Raw genomic sequence first — 26,348 nt, forward strand, 5'->3', positions numbered from 1 at the left:
TACATACACAGCAAGAAGGATAAGCCAGCTCCCCAGGATCTTTGTTCTACATACCAAAAAGGATGATACTGAATCAAAAGGGGCTGAGCAATTGCAGCAAAAGTTGTGGGTGCCCTGTGGTTGAGGAGCCAGCTCTAGACTTCGCTTAACAGGTTGTATATTTCTGCAGGTCCATTCTGAATAAGGTGCAGCAGAAAGTTCCATAAGCCTCTCGAACCTGGGAAACAGTAAGAAAACTTGTCTCATGGACAGCCTCCCAGGGGAGAGAGGGAAACAAGTAGAAGATGGCCTCATCTTATAAGCCTCACATCCTCTCCTGTTCTGGGAGGGTCATGAGGCAGTCTGTCAAGATAAGCTTTTCAAACCTTTGCCTGTATGGCCTACGTGAATATGCAAGGCCTCCAGGGTGCCAAGACAAAGCCGGTTCCCTACACTAGCACGTGATCACAAAGAGAGAGACTGTCAAGAATTAAACCAACTCCTAGGAAGTGTTTCGGAAAAATTAAGAAGACTGGATCTTGGTTTCATTATTTGAGATACTGGATGAAGCCTTGCCTGAAGGCAATTATTGCTAAACATTTCAACCCAATTTCCTTTCTAGTTTAATCCAGTTTGAGTTGGATCCGTAGTTACCTTGCAATCAAAAGTTCCTCTTCATTACAACAGGCTTTATACATCCCTGGCTTTAATCACCATTTATATTTTGGTGACTCTCAGATCTTTATTTCTAGCCTAGATTTCACTTATTGATACTCAGACGTTTGTATCAAACTAGATATTGCCACTTTAAACTCCAAATATCTAAAACTGAGCTCATGATCTTCCTTTAACAACTCATTCTTCCTCCTTAATTCCTTATCTCTGTGAATGGCACCACCCATCTTTCAGTTGCTCAGCCAAAAACCTGGGAATCAGCCTTGACACCTCCTACTTCTCCATCCCTTATATACAATCTACCTTCAAGCCTTGACCTAAACATTGGTCAAATCAACCTACTCTTCTCCATCTCCTTGCCACCACCCTGGTCTAAGCCACCAGCATATCTCACCTAGAGATCTAATATACTCTCCTAATTGATCTCTTGCTGCATTTACTCTCCATTTTACAACCCACTCTTTATATCTGATGTCCACTGTTGAATGAATGAATGAATGAATGAATGAACAAATGAATATCACTAACTCTTCACTTAAAACCCTTCACTGGCACGCCACCTGGGTGGCTCAGTGGTTGAGTGTCTGCCTTTGGCTCAGGTCATGATCTCAGGGTCCTGATGCAATTGAGTCCTGCATCAAGCTCCCTGTGTGGATCCTGCTTCTTCCTCTGCCTCTTTCTCTGTGAATGAATGAATGAATAAATACATTTAAAAACTAACAAAACAAAACAAAACAAAAAACACCTTGACTGGCTTTCCTTAGGACAGCCAGTATGATCTCTTCCTCTACCTACCTCCCTTGTCTCATCCCACTTTTCTGCCCTATTTACACTTGAGAAACTAAAGGATCAATAGTCATTTCCTTGGTACATTCTACTTTGTACATCCCACTGGCTACCCCAAGTAGCACCTGTCCTCATTTGGCAAAGTCCTACTTATCTTTCAAGACCCATTCTTCAAGTTTCCATCTCTCTGAAGACTTTGGTTCCATCTAGGAGTCAGTTATTTCTCTATACTCTCAAAGCACTTAACAGCTGCCTCTAAGCTGCACTTAATAATTACTGTCTGATAATTCTGGTGTCTGAAGTTTTTGGCAGTCTTATTTGTTGTGTCTACTGAATCTTACTTATGGTGGATTGTTTGCTTGTGGATTATTAGCTAATTATTTGGAAGAACTTTATATACAGGAATTCTGTGTACCTTGCACTTGGGTGTGGGGGAGATTCAAAGAGGATTTGCATTTGTTCCTGCTAGGCATCTGAGAGATGGTTTTAGAGTAGGTCTCCTTTTATGTTAATTTCTCAGCATTGGGGATTCCCAGACTTGCAGGTGATATGAATATGAACCCCAGACTCCTCGAGGGCAGGCATGTGGTTTTAAATTCTTGGGAGATATTTTCTTTCCTCCAACCAAAGACAAGGTCAAGATGGACACATATTCTTTTTGTCTCCTTTGCTAGTAGTCAGAAGTTTGTCTTCTTCTACTCTAATCTTTCACTGTGGGGGTAGCCCTTCTAGGGTCTCAGTTCCAACCCCAAACTTTTTGTAAGCCCAAGTTTTCATCTCCCTAAAAGACTGTTAAAACCTGAACTATTGCAGGTTCAGTTGTGAATTTAAAAGGATGTTTGTTGTTTTTGTTTCTGGATTTCCATGTGTTCTATAACAGGAAGTACCAGATATTGTCAGAAAAGGAAGTCCAACTCAATACTTAGTAGACAGAATTATCACCATTTACTTGTCTATTTTCTCAGTGATTATCATGGAGGGCAGGAAATGGGTCTGACACATCTCTGAGTCAAGTCACCCAGCCCAAAATCTGGCACAGAATAAATGCTCAGAGTGTTTGTTGATACCAAACCTTCACTCAGACAGTTCCAGTGACGAGGAGCTCACTCTCTCCCAAAGCCTTTGCTTTGGAGAGGTTGTATTACTTAGGTGACCTCCTGGCTAATGAGAGACAGACTGTCTCTAGTCTGTGTTCATTCTTCCCAACACTCAGCTTGTCCACTCACATTCTGTGGAAGGGAGCTCAGGGCCTGGATGATCCCAGAGATAACTGAAACTTTAAGCTATGATCAGAAGGAAGCTCATAGGCCACTTCCATTTGTAAATCTAAAATTCTCATACACCATTGGTGGAAATCTAAACTGGCACATTTGGGGAGAACAATTTGACAGCATTTGTTGATATTTGAAATATGTATACCGATCAGTCTTATAAATCATTTCTCTGAATCTGTTCTATTCACACAAGAATAGTCATTGTAGCATTGTTTGTGGCAGCAAAAAATTGAAAATCACCAAAATGTCCATCAGTAAGCTATCGACAGGGATGCCTCGGTGGCTCAGTGGTTGAGCATCTGCCACTGGTTCAGGGCGTGATCCCGGTCCCAGCTGAGTCCCACATCAGGCTCCCTGGGGGGGAGCCTGCCTCTCCCTCTGTCTATGTCTCTGCCTGTCTCTCTGTGTGTCTCATGAATAAATACATAAAATCTTTAAAAAAAAAAAAGCTATCTACAGTTAAATAAGCTACCTATAGCCATACAACAGGAAACTGTAAAACAGTATTTTTTTTAATGAGGTAGATCTATGTGTCTATGTGTATTGACATAGGTAGAACTCCATATTGCTGAGTGAAAAATGAGTGTTCAGGACAGAGTATATAATATGACATATTTACTTAGAAATGAGCAAACAAACAATTTATAAGCAGTAAAAATTGATACATCCTGGCAGCCCGGGTGGCTCAGCAGTTTAGCGCTGCCTTCAGCCCAGGGTGTGGTCTTGGAGACCTGGGATCGAGTCCCACATCAGGCTCCCTGCATGGAATGGAGCCTACTTCTCCCTCTGCCTGTGTCTCTGCCTCTCTCTGTGTGTGTCTCTCATGAATAAATAAATAAAATCTTAAAAAAAAATCAATACATCCTGGAAGCCATTTGGTAATATCAATCAACACTTAAAATACTATTGAAACTTTTAAAATAATCTCACCTTACTAATCCCCAGTAGCAGATATTCATCTTGGGGTGCCTGGGTGGCTCAGTTAGTTGGGTGTCTGACTCTTCATTTCGGCTGTGGTCATGATCTCAGAGTCATGAGATATAGCCCCAAGTCAGGCTCTGTGCTTGGCGGGGAGTCAGCTTGGGAGTCCCTCCCTTTTCCCCTCTCCCTCCACTCCTTCTTCACTGTGTGTGCCTGAGCACATGCTCTTTTCTTTCTTTCTCTCTCTCTCTCTCCTCCTCTCTCTCGTGTGTGTGCATGCACGCGCACAAAAAAAAAGGTATCCATCTTACAAATAAATATGCAAAGTAATGGATAAAAATATTACTTGCAGCATTGTTTGTAAAAATAAAATATTGAGAATGACCTTTCTTTCCACAGGGGAAAAGAGAAATATCAGGCATACATACAATGGAATACTATGCATGTATAAGAAAGAATGAGGCTGCTCTCCACAATGATAAGGAAAGGTCTACAAGATATATTGTAAAGTGAAAAAAACAAGGTGCAGAACAGTGTCCCTATTTGTGTGAAATATACATATATATGTATTGAATATATACTCAATATATTCAATGTATAATATATATTCAATGTAGTATATGTACATATGTGTGTGTGTATGTATATGTTAGATTTTAACTGCATAGAATACCTCTGGAAGTTATAACAGGAAACTCGAATTAGTGGTTGCTTCTAGGGAAGAGACTTGATGGTTGTAAAAAGGGGAAGGAAGGACATCTGATTTTTACTCTATTCCCTATTGAACCTTTGGAATTTTGAACTATGGCCCTGTAATTAAGTAAGTAAAAAATATAAAGCATAATTCTAAAACTAGAAGTAAAATAAACCCAATGAAACAGAATGCTTCCTATATGTAAATATATATATGCGTGTTGTGTAGAAAAAGGAAAGGATATACTCCAAATTAGGGCAGTGATGGAAGGTCTTTTGAATTGGAGGGATGGTCAAAGGACCTTAACTTTATCTTGTTTGAATTTTATAATTTTTTAAATTATAACATTTGTTTGGATTTTATACAATATTTATATAAATTGTTGCATCATTTAAAATACATTTTAATTTTTATTTATTTATTTATATTTATATATATTTATTTATTTATTTATTATTTATTTTAATTTATGATAGTCACACAGAGAGAGAGAGAGAGAGAGGCAGAGACATAGGCAGAGGGAGAAGCAGGCTCCATGCACCAGGAGCCCCACATGGGATTCGATCCCGGATCTCCAGGATCGCGCCCCGGGCCAAAGGCAGGCACTAAACCGCTGCGCCACCCAGGGATCCCAATACATTTTAATTTTTAAAAATAGACTTCAGTTGGATAGAATACAACCACCCCAAGGCAAAAGAGTAAGGCTGCTTTCCTTCTTCTCAGAGAAGGATGCATTTCATACTTTGTCTCTACTTGCCTTTCCCTAAGGATACCTTGGCTCAGAAGGAGGTACCTGAGCTACTCCCAGCATTATTCAAAAGAGCCCCTCCTGTCACCTCTCACCCACTTGGCTCTCTGTCCCCAGAGTTCTGGGCTAAGAACCAGAGCCAGTTGGCTATAGGGTTGTATTTCCAGAGGGCCCCATCAATTTGAGGTTGAGCAGGGCCATCCCAGGAAAACCGGGACATCTGGCTCCAACCTTTTTTCTTCTCTGTTCATCTCCTTCAACGCCCTGCCCTGCCATTTCCCACCTCCCAATCTGTATTTCTCTTTTAGTCCACTCAGTGGAGAGTGCAGTGAAAAACCTATTCTGGGGTACCTGGGTGGCTCAATGGTTGAGCAACTGCCTTTGACTCAGGTCATGATCCTGGGTCCTAGGATTGAGTCCCACATCAGGCTCCCCACAGGAAATCTGCTTCTCCCTCTGCCTATGTCTCTGCCTCTCTGTTTCTCGTGAATAAATAAGATTTTAAGAAAAATCTTAGGGCAGCCCCAGTGGCGCAGTGGTTTAGCGCCGCCTGCAGCCCAGGTGTGATCCTGGAGACCCAGGATCGAGCCCCACATCAGGTTCCTTGCATGGAGCCTGCTTCTCCCTCTGCCTGTGTCTCTGCCTCTCTCTCTCTCTCTGTGTTTCTCATGAATAAATAAATACATAAATCTTAAAAAAAAGAAAAATCTTAAAAAAAAAGAAAAGAAAAATCCATTCAACCAGACATGTAGGGATTTAGTGTCCTGCTCTCTCAACTAGTTGTATTTTAGTTTCTTTTTTTTTTTTTTAAGTAGGCTCCATGCCCAGTGTGGAGCCCAATGTGAGGCTTGAACTCATGACCCTGAGTTCAAGACCTGAGGTGAGATCAAGAGTTGGACACCTGGGATCCCTGGGTGGCGCAGCGGTTTGGCGCCTGCCTTTGGCCCGGGGCGTGATCCTGGAGACCCAGGATCGAATCCCACGTCGGGCTCCCGGTGCAGGGAGCCTGCTTCTCCCTCTGCCTATGTCTCTGCCTCTCTCTCTCTCTCTGTGTGACTATCATAAATAAATAAAAATTAAAAAAAAAAAAAAAGAGTTGGACACCTAACTGACTGAGCCACCCAGGTGCCCCAACTAGTTGTATTGTATGAGGCATCTAAAGATGGCAATATTGTGAGGGAAGAAGCAATAATGGTAGAATTTCTGGTACCAGTGAGGAAGGGATCCTGAGGCAAAAGGGCTTCACTATCACTCTTGAGTCATGTTGATTGTCAATGCCATATCATACTTCAGAACCAGATGAGCGTGGGGTACCTGAGTGGCTCAGTCGGTTGGTGGGCTCTTGATTTCTGCTAAGGTCACGATCTCAGAGTCCTGGGACTGGGCCCATGTCAGGCTTGCATCCAGCTCAGCACTGGTGGAGAGTCTGCTTGAGATTCTCTGTCTCCCTTTCTCTCCGCCTCTCTCCCAACCTCTCTCTCTAAAAAACATAAAATAAATAAAAATAAGGGCACCTGGGTGGCTCAGTTGGTTAAGCATCCAACTTTTGATTTCAGTTCAGATCGTGATCTCAGAGTCCTGGGATTGAGCCCTGCATGGGGCTCCCTGCTCAGCAGAGAATCTGCTTCTCCTTCCCCCTCTGACCCTCCTCCTTGCTTATGCTCTCTCTCTCTCTCAAATAAATAAAATCTTTTTTTTTTTAGAAATTTATTTATTTATTTATTTATTATTATTTATTTATTTATGATAGTCACACAGAGAGAGAGAGAGGCAGAGACATAGGCAGAGGGAGAAGCAGGCTCCATGCACCGGGAGCCCGACGTGGGATTCGATCCCGGGTCTCCAGGATCACGCCCCGGGCCAAAGGCAGGCGCCAAACCGCTGCGCCACCCAGGGATCCCTCAAATAAATAAAATCTTAAAAAAAAAATACAGACCTTCCTTTAAAAAAAGAAATATTACATGAAAAACCTTTCAAATACCTCCTAGAACATAAAAAGCAATCAATAAACATTAGCCATGATTGTTAATATTTATACAAATAATTTTTCTTTCTTGAACACAGAATGGAAAAGCTGTGAAGGCCCTTGCAGAAGAAAAATTAATCTGTTGAGCCAATAAATCACCCAGATATAGAGGAAAGAGGTATTAGTCACTAGTCTTTCCTTTAAAAAAAAAAAAAGATTTTATTTATTTATTTGAGAGGGAGAGAGTGAGTGAGCAAGCATGAATGGGAGAGAGGGGCAGCAGAAGAGGGAGAAGCAGACTCCTGACTGAGCAGAGAGCCCAACAAGGGACTCGATCCCGGGACCCTGAGATCATGACCCAAGCTGAAGGCAGACACTTACCCAACTGAGTCACCCAGGCGCCCCTAGTCACTAGCTTTTTAAAGTCCAATCCAAATCAGGAATGATTGTCATGAAACAGAGGAAGTTCTTGAACACAAGTCTAAAGAAAATGGTGTTCTGACCAAAATGTGTGACAACATCACTTCAGAGATGGAAAACATCTGGCTTAAGGGTTATGAACTGCTAAACTTGTCCTTCTCGAATGAATTGGTCAATGTTGATTTTGTGTCAGTGGTCACATTTGTATTTTTTTTTAAGAGTTTATTTATTCATGAGAGATACAGAAAGAGAGGTAGAGACGTAGGCAAGAGGGAGAAACAGGCTCTTTGAGGGGACCCCAATGTGGGATTGATCCCCGGATCCTGGGATCACACCTTGAGCCAAAGGCAGACACACTCAACCACTGAGCCACCCAGGTGCCCCACATTTGTATTTTCTTAAATTGAGTAAGTCTATTTTAATGTTTCTTTCTTTTTTTTTAATGTTTCTTTTTTTTTTTTTTAAGATTTTTATTTATTTATTCATGACAGAGAGGCAGAGGCAGAGACACAGGCAGAGGGAGAAGCAGGCTCCATGCAGGATCACACCCTGGGCCGAAGGCGGCGCGCCAAACCGCTGGGCCACTGGGGCTGCCTCCCCCGCCCCCCTTTTTTTCTTTTTAAAACAACTTTGTTGGGCAGCCCCCGGTGTTATCCCTTGTTATTTATTTTATTTTAAATAAAATCTTAAAAAAAAGATTTATTAAAAAAAATAAAACAACTTTGTTGAGGTGTACTGAATTTTGACACCATGGAACCACTCCCACAGTCAAAATATAGAGCTCTTCTGCCACTCCAGAAAGTTCCTTTGCTCCCCTTTGTATCAGTTCTTCCACCCATCCATAGGCAGCTACTGATCTGCTTCTGTCAGTATACATACTACTTTTGCCTGTTCTAGAAGTTCACACTAATGGACTTACATGATGTGTACTCTTTGGCATGTGGTTTCTTCTGTTCAGTATCATATTTTGAAGCTCATCCATATTTTTTGCAGGTTTTATGGCTTTTCCTTTTTATTGCCAAGTAGTAGTCCATTGTTCGAATATACTGCAATTGTTACCTTTATATACTGTTTTTTTTAAATTTTTTAAATTTATTTATGATAGTCACATAGTCACAGAGAGAGAGAGAGAGAGAGGCAGAGACACAGGCAGAGGGAGAAGCAGGCTCCATGCACTGGGAGCCTGATGTGGGACTCGATCCTGGGTCTCCGGGATCGCGCCCTGGGCCAAAGGCAGGCGCCAAACCGCTGCGCCACCCAGGGATCCCTATACTAGGTTTTGAAAGAATAAAGGTTGACGGAGTTTGAACTCTTGAAGAAGAGGGTGAAGAGGTAATAACTGGAAGTAGAAGCCTCAAACTTCTGTTCTGTCCCTTTTACTTGCTCATTTGATTGTCCTGGGCTAGCACTTCTCCCTCATCCCTGCTTGTTTCCTCATCTGTAACTTACTGCACTAGATGATCTCTAAATAACTATTCCATGCAATTACATTAAAGGTGGAAGGGTTTCTTCTACAAGATGGCACTTTTTTTTTTTTAAGATTTTATTTATTAATTCATTCATGAGAGACAGAGAGAGGCAGAGACACAGGCAGAGGGAGAAGCAGGCTCCATTCAGGGAGCCTGACATGGGACTTGATCCCCAAACTGGGATCACGCCCTGGGCCCGAAGGCAGGCACTCAACCGCTGAGCCACCCAGGGATCCCTAGATGGCACATTTTTTTTAAGGCTCACAAGTAAGGTCCTGCCCTATGACAGAGACCCAGACAACTCCTTTGGCAGAAACAGAGAACAAAATCCACAGAAAACCAGATAAGCAGATGGAAAATAAGCAGGGAGACCCCAGGCAAGTCCAGGAATTGATTAATAAATATTTCCAGTCTAATCAGAGTCTCTATTCCTGGCTTTTCTGCCCAAAGCTCCTTGTGGCAGACTCTTGGCTGGAAACAAGGGAATCAGGCCAAGAAGATTTTATGGAGTAGAAGGGGTTTTGAGGACTTCAGAGAGCAGGTTATGGTGAAGGGCTGAGGCTTCTACTCTCGGCCCAGAAGGTAGGGTGGGTAGAACCAAGGGAAAGGGTGGTGGGAAGAGCTTGATCCAGAGAATGAATAAGTATCTTTCAAAGACACCATTGAGCTCAAATATCTATATAACCCAAGTAAATCCCAGGGCCCTACATGGTCCTTATAGGCTTAGCCTCCAATGTCACATTCAAGAACTGCAGTATAAAGGACAAACGGTTGAAAACAAAGTAAATGTTCAGCTATAGAGTACTGAATGGACAACTTCAATCTACCCTTACTTTGATAGAATGTAATACTACGTAGTTTAATATTAACAAACAAGAAGCATCTCTGTAAGTACTATTAGGGACTGATCTCCATGTTATATCAAGTTTTTAAAACACATTTCAGAACAGTATGCACAGTACGCTATCATTTGTGCTCAAAATGGGGAGGTCATATATACATATACATACGTGCATACATATACATATGTGTGTGCAAAGAATATTACTGACAGTTCACACAAGAAGCTCATAATAGCAGTTACCCCTGGGGGAGCAGAAGTTGATCGAAGGGTGCTGGGGGCCGAAATGGGAAGGAAACCTATATCTTTTTATTCTCTGGGATTTTGAATTGTATGCATTCTAACCGTTTCAGAAATTAATTAAAATGTATTAAGTCCAAGGACAATCATCTAACTCCCAAAAGTAATTTAAAAATGACTCTAACATTTACTTATTCTTTTTTTAAAAATTTATTTATTTATTTATTTATTTATTTATTTATTTCTTACTTAGAATTCTTGAAAGACATCAAGGGGTCTCTAATCTATGTGAACATCTTTAGAATTTCCTGTGTTCTTACTAATCCTCTTATGCCACACTGCTGCCTCTCACTCACTCACCAAACTTGTCACTTCCATCCAAAACTGTCCCCCATAGGCCCTTACCCACACCCTTGCTTTTCTTTTTTCCTTCCTGCCTTTCCATCCAGTCTCTGTCATCCTTGTTATCCCAGTTTTGTATCTCAAAAGAGAGCAGTCAGACAAGATAAAACTCTCCTTAAAAAGCCATGGGCAGAAAACAGGTGAGCAGGCAAAGGAATTCCCCATTAATACCCTCACTGTACAAACAGAGGTCCACAGAGGGACAGAGTTACCCAAAGTCAGAAGCAGAGTCAAGACAAGGGTGTAGGCTCCTAATTTGAAACCATATTCTGGGCCATTCAACCCATTTGCCCCAAGGCAAGCTTCTACTCATCCTTCAAAGCCTACCTCAGATGTCCTCTCTTCCTGGCAGCCTTCCTTGAATCTCTCTCTCTCTTTCTCTCTCTTTTTTATTCCCCTAGCATCTTGTCCTACCCACTGCCATAGCCCTTATCTCCCTGTATTATAATTTTTTTTAAAGATTTTATTTATTTATTCATAGGCACAGAGAGAGAGGGGCGGAGACACAGACAGAGGGAAAAGCAGGCTCCATGCAGGGAGCCCGATGTGGGACTCGATCCCGGGTCTCCAGGATCACACCCCAGGCTGCAGGCGGCGCGAAACTGCTGCGCCACCGAGGCTGCCCTATAATTTTTTTTTTTTTAAGACTCCATCTATTCATTCATGAGAGACACAGAGAGAGAGGCAGAGACACAGGCAGAGGGAGAAGCAGGCTCCATGCAGGGAGCCCGACGCAGGACTCGATCCCAGGCCTCCAGGATCACCCCCGGGGCTGCAGGCGGTGCTAAACCGCTGCACCACTGGGGCTGCCCTCTCCCTGTATTATAATGTTTCTGATTATGTTTCTGTTTACACTGAAGAAGATTCTCAAGTATAGAAAAGATGTCTGTCTCCCAGAGAGTAGCTAGGTATTCCTGAGTGTGGTGAATTAGTTGAAACTGTGTAATGCTCTAAGAGACAGACAATGTGTTTTGAGAGCTCTGAGCTAGGATAGGTTACTTCTTCCCAAAGAGATCTTGGAAAGCTTCATGGAAGAAGTGCTGATATATATATATATATATATATATATATATATATATATATATATACCCTGATATATATATATATAGAGTTGCATCCTATATAATCAAGTTACTCAATTTCAACTCTATGATTTTGGCAAAACAAAAATATTGAAAAAAACGATTTCTTCCCATTTATAGCACTATTACAAGCTTCACAAAAATGCTTAAACTAAGATAAAATGTACTAGATAGAGTAAGATTAGTAACTCAAGCTGCCTCTTAATTTTCATGCAAAAAACTTTACAGCGCATGTGTAGAAGTCTTCTATTAGTTGTGTTACAAACTTCCATAAATGTAGGAGCCCGAGACAACACCCATTTATTAACTACAGTTCTATATGTCATAAGTCCAGGCACAATTTATCTGGGTTCTCTGCTCAGGGACCTACAAGGGAAAATCAAGGTGTTGACCTGCTGTGTCCTCATCTGAAAACTGAAACAGGCAAACCTTGGCTTCTTGACTCCCTCAAGTTGTTGGAAGAATTCCTCTTCTTGCAGCCCATATTAATGAGATCCTTATTTTCTTGCTCTCTGTTATCTGGGAGCCATTCTCAGCTTCTAGAGGCCCCTCCTGGGTCCTTGTCATGTGGCCATCTCCACAACATGGCGGTTTGCTCCTATGTTGATGGTAGTGTTTGTTACTCAAGAAAATGTTTTCATGTTAGGTAAGAAAAATGCTGTACATTTTCCCCACAGAGGCTTTATAATTTTTATGCTATTTACTATTGTGTGTACACAGAGGTACATGCAATATTTCTAGACAGAATTGAATACACAGAAACACTATCTTGGGTCTCAGGAGTCTGAGTCTCAATTTCCTCATCTGGAAAATGAGGATAGCAACAATGTCCATCTTGGAAAGTTATAGGCACACAGTAAATGGTCAATAAATATAAGCTGCTAACTACATTAATCCTGGAGATTAGAGAGAGTCTAGACACAGGAAGATTAGGTAGGGGTGGGGGAGGGCTCCCTAGGCCAAGGAAACTGCAAGAGCAAATCCTGCAAGCAAGAAAGCTGGTGGTGGTTTGGAGTGTGGTCATTTGCAGAGGGTGTAAGAGTGTGTGTGTGTTGACAGAGAAGGCTAAATGAGTGGGTGAGGGCAGCTGCACTCACCCGTTCAGTCAGTACTTACTGAATGTTTACTGTGTACCAGGTACTGTGAGAGCATGCCTCAGCCTAGACATGGGAGGGAGCCAAGGAGGAATTGTGAGCAGGCAAGGGCAGTGGCCTGAGCTGCTGGGAGCCCATCTGCTCCTAGAAGAGTGGCTGCCTCAGCAGGAGAGAACCCCACTGTCTCCTTTCTCCTTCCCAGCCTCAAAGCTGGAGGGATGCAACCATTTCCCTTCAAAAGTTCTAAATGTGGGAATTCATGCAGGGCATTTGCACCAGAGCAGCTCACTTGGGTACTTGTCCACACTTGAACCCCTAAGTCACCACCCCATCCTCACACCTCGGTTAAGTAGACAAAAACTAAGCTGGATATTTCACTTCCTGTCACCTGACTCCTCTTCCTGAAATGGATTCTGTCCTGACTATCCCCTCCTCCAGGGAGGACAAACAAACACAACTGGCTGCTTGAAGGTTGGAACTGGAGGTAATATTTAGGAAGTGCAGGGCCAGCCACTTTGCAGATGGGGAAACTGACTTGCCCAGGGCACCAGGCAGTGAGCCCAGGAAAGGACCAGAACTGAAACTTGGATTTACTGACAATCTGGCCAAGGTCTTTTTCATGGTATTCTCTCTCTCTCTCTGTCTCTCTCTCTTACACACACACACACACACACACACCACCCTCAGTTTAACCACCTCTGAGTTGAACAACAACCCTTTTTGAATAAAAATTCTGGGGATATGGCCCCTGATTAAAGTATAGGTCAATTTGTTATGGGGAGAATTGGGGAATTATATCTGCCCTAACTGGGTTTACCAATTAAATTTTTCCCCATTTATCTCAGTTTCTTCACCAGTAAAATGGAAAGAATAATATTATCTACATGAGTAGGTTGTTGTGAGGGTTAAGTTAATTAAAACACAGGTAAGGACTTAGAATAGTACCTGGCACACAGAAATCCCAATAGTATCATAATTAATATTTTCATTTAACTGTAGTTCTGGGGCTAATGAAGGGCAAGGGAAAGCTCTGTTTCTAGAGTGATCAGGGCTCTGGGTTTTGACTCAGATTCCAAGCTACCCACTGGTCTTTGCCTCAGCCTTGCCCTCAACCTGAGAGGGGAAAGGCGAGGAGAGACCAAAGGTGAGGTGGTTCTCCAGCGGACACACCTTCAAGTACACGCAAGGTCTCGTGAAGGACACACCCAGGCTGACACATCTCTGCCCTTTGAACTAGGGGGCGCCAAGCCATTGGGGAGCCCCCAGGGCTTGGTGAGGGCAAACCCAGGCCCAGACAGGAATAGAAGAGTGGCCTCTTGACCTCCAATCCTGGAGCCCATAAAATTGGGCAGGTGCTTATATCTGAGCAGGAATTGGAAGGGTTTGGGCATCTGTTAACTCCATGGGTGTGAGCCCATGTGCACATGTGTGTATGTTTGTACATGGATGCCTTCATGTGTATGTGTAGATTCCATGTCTATCCAGCAATGGTACTTCCTTTTTTTTTTTTTTTTGGTACTTCCTATCTAATTAGAAATGAGACTCCAGGATTACCCCTAGCATGGTGCCCACTGCCTCTTTTTACAGCCCTCAGGCCTAGACCAGGATCCCAGCATACTAAGCTCCCCACTGCCTGCCAACCAGGAAGGGTAGATGTCTCTGCTGCTCTATAATTCTAAGTAGGTGCCTTGACTTCTTTATGCCTCCGTATGCCTCAGTTTCTCCACTATAAGATAAGGAGTTTGGATGAATTAAGATCTGAGGTGTCCTTCAGCCCTGATAGTAAATCTGCAGTGGAGAGTGATGGGTCCAGGGGTTCCAGGAGAGGACTCCACTGGGCTGAAACCCTCTACTTCCATAGGTCCTTCTGACTCCACAGAGAAATGGAAGACTGGGATCTGCCCTAACAGCCTATACATGTGGTTCAGCTAAGGTTAGGAGCAGAATCCAGGTCATTTAGGATTATCAGAGTACAAGCTAGGAGCCCCTTCTCTGGACTTGGAGGACCAAAATCCTGTGCCCAATAGAATGCTGCTTTTTTTTTTTTTTAAGTTTTTATTTATTTGTTCATGAGAGACACAGAGAGAAGCAGAGACACAGGCAGAGGGAGAAGCAGGCTCCCCTTAAGAAGCCCGATGCAGGACTCAATCCCAGATCTCGGGATCATGACCTGAGCTGAAGGCAGATGCTCAACCACTGAGCCACCCAGGTGTCCCAATAGAATGCTTCTTATACCAGGGTAGAGGGTCCAGGTGAAGACTCCTGTACCAGCCAACTGTCTTTTTTTTTTTTTTAATTTTATTTATTTATGATAGTCACAGAGAGAGAGAGAGAGAGAGAGGCAGAGACACAGGCAGAGGGAGAAGCAGATTCCATGCACTGGGAGTCCGACGTGGGATTCGATCCTGGGTCTCCAGGATCGCACCCTGGGCCAAAGGCCTGCACTAAACCGCTGTGCCACCCAGGGATCCCCTACCAGCCAACTGTCTTGAGCTGTAATTGCTAAGCTTTTGTTTAGAGTCTACTCTGTCAGTCCCAGCATAGGCTGGGTGGGGATAGTATATGGACAGAGATTACGTACTCCCTTTGGATGCCAATCATCTATTTGGGAAGATACACTACACACACACACACACAGTCATCACCACTGCTTATTTATTGAACAAATAAATCAGTGTCTATCAAGGTAGCTCTGGACATAAGGGTGGAGAAGGCTGTCTAGAGGAAGAAAGGGTGAGTAGAGTCCCAAAGACAGAAAATATATAAATTCAGAAAGATCTGAAGAGGGCATCCTGGGCTCTGGGGGCTTTGGGAGAGTGTTGAAGAAACAGGAATTTGACATTAGCACACGCTGCAGGTAGAAGTGGGGAGGAAGCTGGAGAGAGCTGGAGCTGGTTTAGGAAAGTTCACAAATGCTGTGTTGAGTGTGATACTTCGGGAGCCACAGCAGTTTTTAGAACAGGGAAACGGTGTGATGGGAGAGGCGTGTTAGGGCTTATTTTGTTTAAGTCAGTAACGAGGTCAAGAGAGGATATAAGGTTAGCAGGAAGTGGTTGTAAAGAGCAGAGGCTTAGGGTTGCACAGAATGACACTTTGGGGACATCACTCCAAAGGTCAAAACCCTGCTCTCTCTCCTCCCCCCTCAGAAACCTCTGGGTATTATTTCCTGGCTCCTTCTAGGAGTCCCTGTGGAGTTTCAGACTAGGCTGGGACAGGATTTTATCACTAGAACATGAAGCTCCCGCCTAGCTTACTCCCTGCCTCCTTTTGGGCCTGATGGGCAGCTCTCAGACCCACCCCTGCTAGTCTTACTCTACTGAGAGAGAACGTAGAACCTCTGGCCCTGGAGATTCAGAGGATGCACATTTGTGGTCTCTCTTCAAGAATTTCCCAGGGCATTGGGAAAGTTGGAGGTCTAGAATCTGGGATTGGCAGAAGCCTGAGGGTTGAGTTTTGGAAAGACTCTCTAGAAGCTCAGATATGTTAAATTTAATGGAAAAGGAAATTGGAGCCCACAGAGGTAACATGACCTGTTTGAAGCCACACGCAAGTTTGGGGCAGTCAGGACTGGGCCCCAGATTTCCCTGAGGAGGCTGAGGCACTCTGGGGTTTAGACAATCTGATGTATGCAGAGAGTGAAGAGGGTTGGGGCCAGAACTATGGATTCAGATCCTGATTCTGGTATTTATTATAGCTTTGCAACCTGTAGGAAGTCAGTTAGGCTCTCTGAGTCTGTGTCCGCAACTGCAAAACGAGGATAATACTCACTTCTGGGGTTGTTGTGAAGATCAAAACATATAAAGTGCTATAGCACAGTGCCTGGCACTCAGTATTTAGTGAATGTCAGCTAGTGGTCTGGTGGAAGCAATAGCACATACTCAATGTTTGTTGAATGAATTATTGAAAATAAAGGGCAGCCCGGGTGGCTCAGCGGTTTAGCACCGCCTTCAGCCTAGGGTGTGATCCTGGAGTCCCGAGATTGAGTCCCACATCGGGCTCCCTGCATGGAGCCTGCTTCTCCCTCTTACATGTCTCTGCCTCTCTCTCCCTCTCTCTGTGTCTCTCATGAATAAATAAAATCTTTTTTTTTTTTTAAAGAAAGTAAATCCACATACTGACAGAGATTTGTGAGCCTAAATTTCCTTGTCCTGTCACTTTTCTGTCCAGTCGTGGTTAAATAAAGTGTAAACGCTCCAGTACAGAGCCGTCTCTAGATGAACTATTCAATCCAGGGCAATGTCTCTCCGAGTCCCACTCTGCAAAATCTCCCGTCAGCCTAGCCAATTCCTCTGCATCCCTGGGTGCTCCCCCGGAACCAGGGAAAGGGGACGTCCCCACCTCTCAAGCCTGCCCAGCTGAGGAAAAATAGAGTAGAAAAGCAGATAACGTGTAGGGTGAGGAGATGAGACAGAAGAGGAGGGAGAGCAGGGAGAAGGTTGGTGGGGAGAATGGAGGTGCACGGACGTGATGGTGGAGCTGACAAAAGGGTAGATGGGGGGCAAGGATAGAGGAGGATGCCACCGAAAGGATACGGGGGACAGTGGGAGGGCGCTGGGATGGCTGGAGAGAATGCCGGAAGATGGGGATCCTCCTCGTGAAGAGGTCTGTGGGTAGTCCTGCAGCAAGGAGTCGAAGGTCCCAGTAGTGGCCTCCCCGGGAGGGCCCCCCGAGGCTCTGAGTCGGGCTCCGGGGCAGGAGCCACTAGCCAGCGAATCCTGGAGGGGGAGGGAGCGGGGGTGTCCGCAGCCTGGGATTGGCCACTGCTCCGCTCGCCGGTGACGCGAGGCGGGCGGGCCCCTTTGTGACGTCACAATCAGCTGTTTGAACGTTCTAATTTGTGCGGCGAGCTCTGCAGCGGCCGCACAGCCTCAAAGCCCCGCGGGCGAGCGCAGCAAACGCGAGCTTCCGAGCCGGAGCCCCGCCGCCTCCCCGTCTCCCCGTCCAGCCCCCGCGATGCAGCCCTGCCTGTGATCAGCGCCGACGCCAGGACGCCCCGCCGCACAACTACCTCAGAGCCCCTCCGCCCGCCGCGCCGCCCCCCCCCCCCCAGGTGAGTCCCGGCCGGCCTCGGCCCAGGGGGTCCCGCGTCCCGAGACACGCCCCGCGGTCTCCCGGGTCTTTGTTTCCGCCGGCGGCCGCCGGGCTGCACTCCCATCTCCCGATTGGCTGCCGCACGCCGGTACACCGTGACGTCTCTCTATTTGCATATGACATTGAGACGTCACCAAGGCCGGCACCGCCCCCCGGCTCGGGTCGCCTGTCCTCCCTTGACCCAGTAGGCGCTGGGTCGGGGCTGGGCCCACGGGTGAGGGACGCTGAAAGGCAGCAGGACCGGAGGGGCCTCGGCAATTTCCTAGGCTAACCCAGGTGTTGGGGTCAGGCCTCTGATCCCATACTTTCTCCTTGGGTTCGGGCGGCGCTGGAGGGTCCTCAGAGTTCAGGGGCAGCCCAGAGCTCCAGTTCTAGGTCGTCGGGGGCGGCGCCAGATGGTGGAATACCGTCTCTCCAGCTCCAAACTCTGCATCCCCGGGGACTACCACAACATCTTCCTAATCGCTGTTGTGTGCTGTGCCTTAGCTGATGTCACTCCCTGCCCCCAAACAAGGGGTCTCAGACTCCATTTCACGGAAGGAAAACTGAGGCCCAGAGAGGGGAAGTTGCTTACTTGAGGTCGTGAAGACAATTAGAGGCAAGCCTACTTAGTGAATGACAGATGCATTAGCCATGGCACATGCCTAGTAGGAACTCAAAACAAGTATTGAGTTACACATCCTCCTAACACTGGGGACTCTACCTTAGGCTCAGCCCCATCCAAATTCGATGGGGCTGTTAGGTCCCTTTATTCCTGGATCGTTTTCCTGGAGGTCTCTGGAGACTGATCTCCTTTTGTGGCCCTGACCCTCACTGTGTACCCTGGAGTCCCAGACCCAATAAAATCGCTGCCTCCCAGCTGTTTTGACCACAGAAGGGTGAGTCATTAGCTGCATCAGGGTGTCTCCAGGACTGATGTTGGGGTGGGTGGAGTGTGAGAATTCCCTCTGTTTGGCCTTTTATTACCTCCCCAACTCCCAGTATTGTCAGCTAAGAAGGACATGACCTGACATAGAACTGGTGATTACAGAGAGAGGGGCAGGACAAAGGAGTAGGAGAAGGAGAGCTGGCTTTCCAAGTGGATGGGCCCAAAGACTGGGCCAGGAGCCCCATCCCAGCCTGGGCTTTGCTAAAGGATGGGGTGGGGTAGACATGGCGTGGAGCTCAAGTGCTATTCTGGGCACAGCTGCTGTAGTTATTAAAGGGAATGGTTCTCCCTGGAGCAGGGCTGGGAATGTGAGAACCAGGAAGCTGGCAAAGATGGGAAAGAAAATCCGGGAGGCTCCCCCAGTGGTCATCAGAGGGGGCGGGCACTGGCTGGCTGGTGCTGCTGTCACTCTTGGGTCTGTCACTTAATTGCTGTGACTTCAGGCAGGGAGCTTCCCCTCATTGAGCCGTCTTTACCTTAATCTGTGTATAATTTGAGGAGACCCAGAGCAGGTTCTGCTATACAGTGGGCGTTGTTGTAACTGCATGATGAATCTTGATGTCAGGAACTCCAAATTCTTTTACAGCTGGGCAGAGTGGTTCTGAGGTGAGGAGTGACTTGATAAGTTCTGACTCCTCTCTGACTTCGCTATTTCCTCTGCATCATTATCTTTTTGGGTCTTGTTTGCTGAGGCTTTCCTGATTGTGTATATACTCTGGATGGAATTTAGTGACCTGGGGCTAGACGTACCTGGCCACCATCTAGCTGTGTGTCTTTGGATAGACTTATTTCCTATGATTCTCAGGTTGTAAAATGGGCCAGGTGAATATGATGAGCCTGCACCAGCTCTGAACTTCCCTTTCATCTCCTCACTGAACTAGTCAGTCTTTGCAAGGAGGGTGTGACTCATCAAGGCTCCAATCTTCCCTTCCTTCAGGAGGGGCCAAACTTTCTGGATTTTTGGTAACTGAGTCACTAACTCTTTGTGGTTAAGAGATGGGTTGAGATATGTGACTTCTGCTGGGCAGACACTAGTTGGGGGTGCCTTGGCTTTTATAATCTCTGTAGATCTCCCACCGGAAAAGCCAGAACCTAGGAACACTTCCTTCTGGAGCCTGGCCACTGTGGGTCTGCAAATGTGGAAATACTCTCAGTTTATAGAGGTTGGATGATTCTGGGGGCAAGTGTGAAAACATACCCAGGGAACGGTCGAGGTAGCAACAAGCATAGAAATACTTCAGGTGGGTTAGCAATAAGTGTAGAATGCCTTCACGGAATGGAAAAGTGGACATGCCCCCAGGGAGTTTTACAGGAAGTGTGGAAACATCCCTACAGGAAAGTGACGAGTGTCTCAGTAGCAAAATGGTCAACCATCTTCAGGGGACAGATGTGGAGGCTCAAGCTTTGGGACATCCAGGGGACACTTAGCCAGGCCTAGTCCTAAGGTAGGCTTAAGTGGGGAGAAGGGCAGATCTATAGCTACCTCCTTGGTGTCTCCATTCCTGGAGCAAGGAGTCTCCTCCCTCATTTTCATCCAGGGAAGGGCTGATTGAGGGGTTGGGTCCTGGTTCAACCCTCAGTGCTCATCCTTAAGGGCTGCTGGGGGCTGACAGGCCCTCCCTTCATCATCACCTCCCACTGACCTGCTGCCTCTCTGGGGCCAGGAACCTGATCTTCCTCCTAGCCATGAATGCTGCCCTTGAGCAGGAGTTTAGGTATAGAGGGTCAGAGGGGGGAGGGCCCAGGGGAATAGGATCTTAGAACCTTGTCTGACAGGCACAAATGAGAGCTGTGCAATCACATGGTAGTGGTTCTGTGGGATTTCTGCCAGCCAACACTATTCAAGCCTCAGAGGCTCCAGTAGTTCTAAATCTTTGGGGTCAAGGAGTGATGTTAGAAATCATGATGAAAACTTCTTCCCAGAAAAATGCCTTGGCCATCAAGTTAAAAATGCCTAATCTAATGTCTAATCCAGCAAAGGCAATGGAGTATGTAATTATGGTGCTGCCTCTGGAATTTGACTGCATGGGTTTGAATCCAACCTCTGTGTCTTATTAGCTGGAGACTTTGTACAAGTTACCTTACCTCTCTGAGCCTCAGTTTCTTTATCTGTAAAAGGATAATAATTAGACCCTTTTCCTAGAGTTGTGAGAAGTACCTGTTAATGTGATGTAAAGTGCTGAGTACAGTACCTAGCACATGAATGTTAGCTATATTATGATGATGATCATAAGTAATCAATACTGGACTGTTTCTTCCTTGCTTGGAGAACTCCAAGGTCCAGCTTGGAGACCTTTTCTGATAGAATCTGGTCATATGTATCACCCCTCCCATATCCCTAAGAGCATGCAATAATAATAATAATAATAATAATAATAATAATAATAATAATAAATAGTTGATTAGTTTATTGAATGCTCACTCTGTGGCCTAATATGGCTCTAAGCACTTTGTGTTTGGCTCATTTAATTCTTATTAGAGCCCAGAGAAGGATACTATGGTTAGCTCATGTAACTCTTATAAGGGCCCAGAAGGAGGTGTTTTATCATTGGCATTGGACAGAAGGGAAAACTAAAGCACACAGAAGTTAAGTAACTTCTAAGGTCACACAGAAAATAGAAAAACCTGAAAGCAGACGGACTTACCAGCACGTGCACACTCCCCCGCTGTACTCACACGACGCTCTGGGGGCTGGGGGTGGGTCCCCAGCCATGAGTCGAGGTGGTCTTAGACGAAAGTCTGGCGGCTCTGACGCCCTCTCTGCACCTCCCAGGTTTCTACACTGCCGTAGGGCGCCCCCCTGAGGCCGCCTCGCTTCCCCGCCATGTTCCAGCGCCTCACCAGCCTCTTCTTCAGTGCTCCCCCGCCCCCCGAGGACCCCGAATGCCCCCGAGCCTTCGTGTCCCAGGAGGATGAAGTGGACGGCTGGCTCATCATTGACCTGCCGGGTGAGGCCTGGGTCGGGGCCAGGGCTCTGATTCCCGGGCCGGTGAAAGGGCAGACGGACGAGCAGCGGAGGGGAAGGGGAGTCCCCGGCCTACTAAGGTAGCGACGCCGAAGGCGGGGTAACAGGGCCCCGTCCCCTGCAAAGCCCAGGCCGCCTCCTGGCAGCGCAGCGCTGGGGCCCACACCTCACGTGTCCGAGGGCAGCCGGTCGAGACTCCCGGCCCGTGGGTGCCCCGTGGGCGCGGCGGGCGGGACTGCGGGTCTGACTAACGATGCCCTCTCTCTCCCCGCCCCCCTGTGTCCGGTGTGTGTGTGACCCTCCCCGCTGCGCCCCCGCTCCGCATGGCTCCCCCTCCCGCGCCCCGTAGACAGCTACGCGGCCCCACCCAGCCCCGAGGCCGCCCCCGCCCCCGCAGGCCGCCCCCCGCCCGCGCCCTCCTTGATGGACGAGAGCTGGTTTGTTACCCCTCCCGCCTGTTTTACTGCAGAGGGGCCCGGAACCGGGCCCGCCCGCCTCCAGAGCAGCCCCCTGGAGGATCTCCTCATCGAGCACCCCAGCATGTCCGTTTACGTCACCGGCAGCACCATAGTGCTGGAGCCTGGGCCCCCTTCCCCGCACCCCGACGCTGCCCTGCCTGACGCCGACCTTAGCGAAGGGTGAGCGGGCCGGGGACGTGGCCTGGAGACCTGGAGGGGCGTGTTTGGGAGGTCCGGGACCGGGGCCTGGGGAGCGAGCTCGCCCGGGAGCCAGCCCGCCCGGCGCCGCAGGGGCGGGGCCTCGGGGGCGTGGCTTCGCGGCCGGAGGCGGGGACGAGGCTAGGAGCGGGGCTGCGGGCGAGGGGGCGGAGCTCTAGCAGAGAGGGGGGGCCCGGGGCGGGGCCCGGGGGGCGGGGCCCCGAGGCTTGGGGCGGGGCTGGTGGAGGGGTTGGGGCCGCTGCGCCGAAGGGCTGGGGGCTTCCTGAGCCTGGCACCGCAGGTAGGCGCCGGAACAGCGGGAGCCCCGCCTTCCCCGCAGTCCGGCTTACTTGGTGCAGGGGTCGGCGCTGAGGAGGCGTCTCCAGGCTGGCTCGGAACAAGGGCACTGGGCACCCCGCTGGCGGGAGAGACCGCGCTGCGCCGGGTCGGGCCCTGACCCAGCCCTGCTGTGTCCCCGCAGGGAGTTGGCGCCCGCCCGCCGCGAGCCCCGGGCCCTGCGCCACGCCGCCGCCCCCCTGCCGGCACGGGCCGCGCTGCTGGAGAAGGCAGGCCAGGCGCGGCGGCTGCAGCGGGCCCGGCAGCGGGCCGAGCGCCACGCGCTGAGCGCCAAGGTGGTGCAGCGGCAGAACCGCGCCCGCGAGAGCCGTTCGCGCCGGCCTAAGCACCAGGGCAGCTTCGTCTACCAGCCGTGCCAGCGCCAGTTCAACTACTGAGGATCCTCCGCCGAACCACAGACCCCTCACCGGCTCCCGACTCCTGTGGGGCCCCTCTGCCGCAGCCAGTGTGTTGCTCGAGGAGCGCCCGCAACTCACCTGGGTTGGACACTACAGCCTCCCTCAAGCGAGGTGGGGTGCCAGCCTCCCCCCACCCTCGATTTTCGCACGTCTGATCCTCTAATCCGCCTCAGAACAACCCCCCTCCGGCCCCATTTCCACATTTCCTCCATTTCCTTCGCCCTGGACACTCCATTCTTCATTCCTTCTCTGGCTCCTGTCCCCGTCTCTGCCCTGATATTCCCCTACACCCTTGCCCTCTGGCCCGCTCCTCCTTCCGCTCGCTCTTATCTTCTCCTCCCACATCTAGCTCACTCCCCGCCTTCCACTCCCACTTTACAAGCCTCACCCATCTCACCTTTGGCACTATCTATGCTCACTCCTCCCTTATTCATTCCCAGTAGTTCCCTCCCAGATGGTTGGGGGAATGGGCACCGAGACCAAAGGGTTCTGCCTTGAGTCTCCCCCTTCCCTCTCCCCGTGGAGTTGTTTAGGCCCGGAAAGGTAAAGTATGTGGAACAGGACTGTGAGATGTGTTAGAGGGAGAAGGTGGAGGGAATTGAAGGAAGAGGCAGCCTACGGGAAATGTAGACAAGACACACAGATTAAGAAGCTGTAGGGAGCAGGGCACCATGGGAACTGGCACTGTGCTTGCTCTGAGAGGCTAAGCCCTCCTCTTGGGCTTGAGCCTGAAGTCTGCCCCCACCTCCCTTTCTGATCATCCCACTTCCCAAATCTTTTCCAGAAATCCACCCCTTTGCATGCCCCCAAGTCTGAAGGGCTTAGTATTTTGTTGCCCTACCCACAACATGTCACCCCAGGAGTAGAGGCTGGCTGGGCAAGGCCCTGCCATCCTGGCCATCTGTTCACATGCCTAAGGTGCTAGAACTAGTTTAGGAGAGATGCAGGCCAGAGGGCTTCTATCTAGGCAGGGAAAGTGCATCCCCCAGAGTAAGAATACAAGGGAATGACACTGGGGAGGACAAGCTGTGGGGTGAAGCCATCCCAAGAGTGACAGCTCAGCCTTCATGTTGCCTCTGGCCGTGTATTTCATTTCACACTCTGCCCAGGATGGCTAATAAACACTCCTGAGTAGGAAGCCAGGAGCCCCACTGGTCCAAACCCCAAATAGTTTGATTCCAGGTTCAGGGCCTACAGGGGGCCTCTCATTTCCTACCCCAGGGCTCTTCCTTTCTAGTCTGATGGGGAGAAATGGGTGCCCTATGGTTCCCCTTGTCCTCTCCTCCAGTAAGTAACTGGAGGAAAGAACCTGAGTCCCTGGGTGAGACAAGAGGGGACACAGGCAGACAGTGTTGCCCTTCTTGTGGTGGGAGTGAATTTTGGGCTCAGACACCAGCAACAGCTTCTTGGGATACCCCGAGTTGCTTCCCTTTTCCTCTGTCCTTTTTTAGCGCGTGCTCTTTCTTCCTTGAAACTTTTAAGATGTCCTGTTACATACTAACCTAGGTCTTCCCCCTCACTCCAATTCCAGGTTTCTTGGCCTCAAAGCCAAGCTGAGGCTTGGTTGGAAAACTGCAATCCCATGAGGGTAAAGGCATCTGCCCTCCCTGATTCTCTAGCCCCAAATCTCAAATTGAGTATATGGATAAGGGAGGGGGTAGCCCCATGGTTGCTGGGATGGAGGCAGAGGAAGTTCCTCTTGGGGCTTCCTATCCAAGGAAGTAAACCAAATCTACAGTAAAGACAGATCAAAGTCCCATTAGGGCCCCAGTGGTTGACAACCTTGCTCTTCTCACCAAGGTTCTCCTGCAGTTACAACCTAGTTGTGTTTATTCTTCCAGCTACCCAGTGGTCAGTCACTTCACAGCCAGCTTAGGGTCTTCAGCACTTCTGAGAGCTGAAACTCCCTCCATCTCTTCCTGCCTACTCCTTTGCTGCCAGCTGGGACACTGGCTCAGCCTGGGCAGTTCCCATGATCCTTTGAGGGGGAGGGGTTGGGGAGAGTGAGTTATAGGGCATTTGGTTCAAATTTCAAAAGGCCCCTCCCTTACACATATTTCTGGAGGCTCCTGTAGTTCTAGAACCCTGCAATCCCATCACCTGGCTGGTGGTAAGGCTCACATGTTTTTGTACTTTCCTATAGACTCTGTAGCATTTGAGTGGCAATATTTTAATTGTGTATAGATTTCTAAGAACCAACACTACTCAGTCTCCTGCTAGTCTGACTCCTGAAGCATCAGACCTCGTCATACTGTATTGACTGTGTATGTGCCTTTCACCTTGAGCATGCTTCAGGATTTTTTTTAAACCACAGAACTTGAATATGTGAGGGAACTAGAATTCACAAAGTCCTATGCAACCTTAGACAGGAGGGGGTGAGAGTCTGTCTTGACTGATGTTTTCAGAGACCCTGGAGAAGTTTGTATTAATTAATGTCAATACTACCAGCACTTTGCCAAAACGGAGTATGTCAGAGGGACCCCTGTTTCTAGAGACCTAAGACATCAAAGGGCGACGTCCAGTTATTCCTCAATATGTCTGAGTGCTCCCTTCAAGCTAGTTGTCACCTTCCAGCTTTTGCCGGTTTGGCCCCAGGAGGGAACTGTGTGTGTATGAATGCAGTTTGCTGCTCTTTTGGGGTACGCCTGCTTCCCAGCCCCCACCTGGAGCCCTGATCAATTTGTTCTGACTTATAATGTCTTAGGTGCAACAAGGACCCCACTAGAGCTCTTGGATGCCTCCTCAGATCCATGTGGCTTTATGTGAGGGGACTGAATGCAGACACACCATAGCCCCTTGAATCTTCCCTCTTCCCCTGCCACTAGTTCCACATGGAACCAACAAGTTGAGTGTATCCCTCTTAGTTGTTTTGTGTTAGACTGGCTGAAATGAGAAGACTGTGGTTGACCATGTTGTGACATGTTGACAGACTCAAGGACACAACCACCTCGATCCAGTCACGTGGCATGCCTGTGTATGTGTATAACAGGATTCTGATTGTTAGATTTTAATGTTATTCCTCTATGGGAGAAAAAAAATTAATATAAAGAAAAACAAATAAAAATCTATTTAAAGCATATTATGCTTTCTGTCTGAGTAGAGCTAAAGTAGAAGCACTCTGCGATCTCAAGCACGGTACAAGCACAGGGATTATTATTAGGCTGGCTTTAGTTCTGGTTGTGTGTCATACATACACCAGAGGAAGAGGGAAGATAAGCTTGTTGGGAATGGAGCCAGACAATTGTGGGGTCTGACTCATAAATAACTACTTTTGGAGGATCCTTATAAGCCAAGGCATATATAGACACAGTTGAAACACGGATGAGAATGAGAGCATGACAGAATCACTGACATCCTTTTGG

At 47.7% G+C, this 26,348-nt stretch overlaps 1 protein-coding gene and 2 long non-coding RNA genes across 6 annotated transcripts in view; 1 reads left to right on the forward strand and 2 right to left on the reverse strand.

Annotated features, from left to right (window-relative positions):
* On the reverse strand, positions 1-22,332 carry LOC112673849 (uncharacterized). 3 transcript variants are annotated; one of them, XR_004809188.2, is made up of 3 exons: positions 22,203-22,332; positions 6,392-6,557; positions 1-217 (listed from the first exon to the last, which is right to left on the reverse strand). It is a non-coding gene; the product is annotated as an uncharacterized LOC112673849 (long non-coding RNA). The 3 variants fall into 3 exon arrangements; XR_003145077.3 differs by lacking the exon at positions 22,203-22,332 and adding an exon at positions 21,256-21,394; XR_004809189.2 differs by lacking the exon at positions 22,203-22,332 and adding an exon at positions 8,383-11,410.
* TP53INP2 (tumor protein p53 inducible nuclear protein 2) overlaps positions 1-26,063 on the forward strand; it is a 32,981-nt gene extending 6,918 nt beyond the window's left edge. The window contains exons 2-4 of one of the 2 annotated variants that reach the window (XM_025469797.3): positions 21,384-21,558; positions 21,925-22,213; positions 22,713-26,063. In XM_025469797.3, the coding sequence (XP_025325582.1) occupies positions 21,435-21,558; positions 21,925-22,213; positions 22,713-22,965 (666 nt within the window). In that variant the 5' untranslated portion in view covers positions 21,384-21,434 and the 3' untranslated portion in view covers positions 22,966-26,063. Of the gene's footprint in view, positions 1-21,383; positions 21,559-21,924; positions 22,214-22,712 lie in introns of those variants that run through there. The other variant, XM_025469798.3, reaches the window with a different exon arrangement.
* LOC112673847 (uncharacterized) lies at positions 15,233-17,549 on the reverse strand. Its single transcript, XR_003145074.3, has 2 exons — positions 17,124-17,549; positions 15,233-15,476 (listed from the first exon to the last, which is right to left on the reverse strand). It is a non-coding gene; the product is annotated as an uncharacterized LOC112673847 (long non-coding RNA).
* Positions 26,064-26,348: the final 285 nt, after the last annotated feature.

Source organism: Canis lupus, chromosome 24, assembly GCF_003254725.2.
Source record: "Canis lupus dingo isolate Sandy chromosome 24, ASM325472v2, whole genome shotgun sequence".
Lineage (NCBI taxonomy): Eukaryota > Metazoa > Chordata > Mammalia > Carnivora > Canidae > Canis > Canis lupus.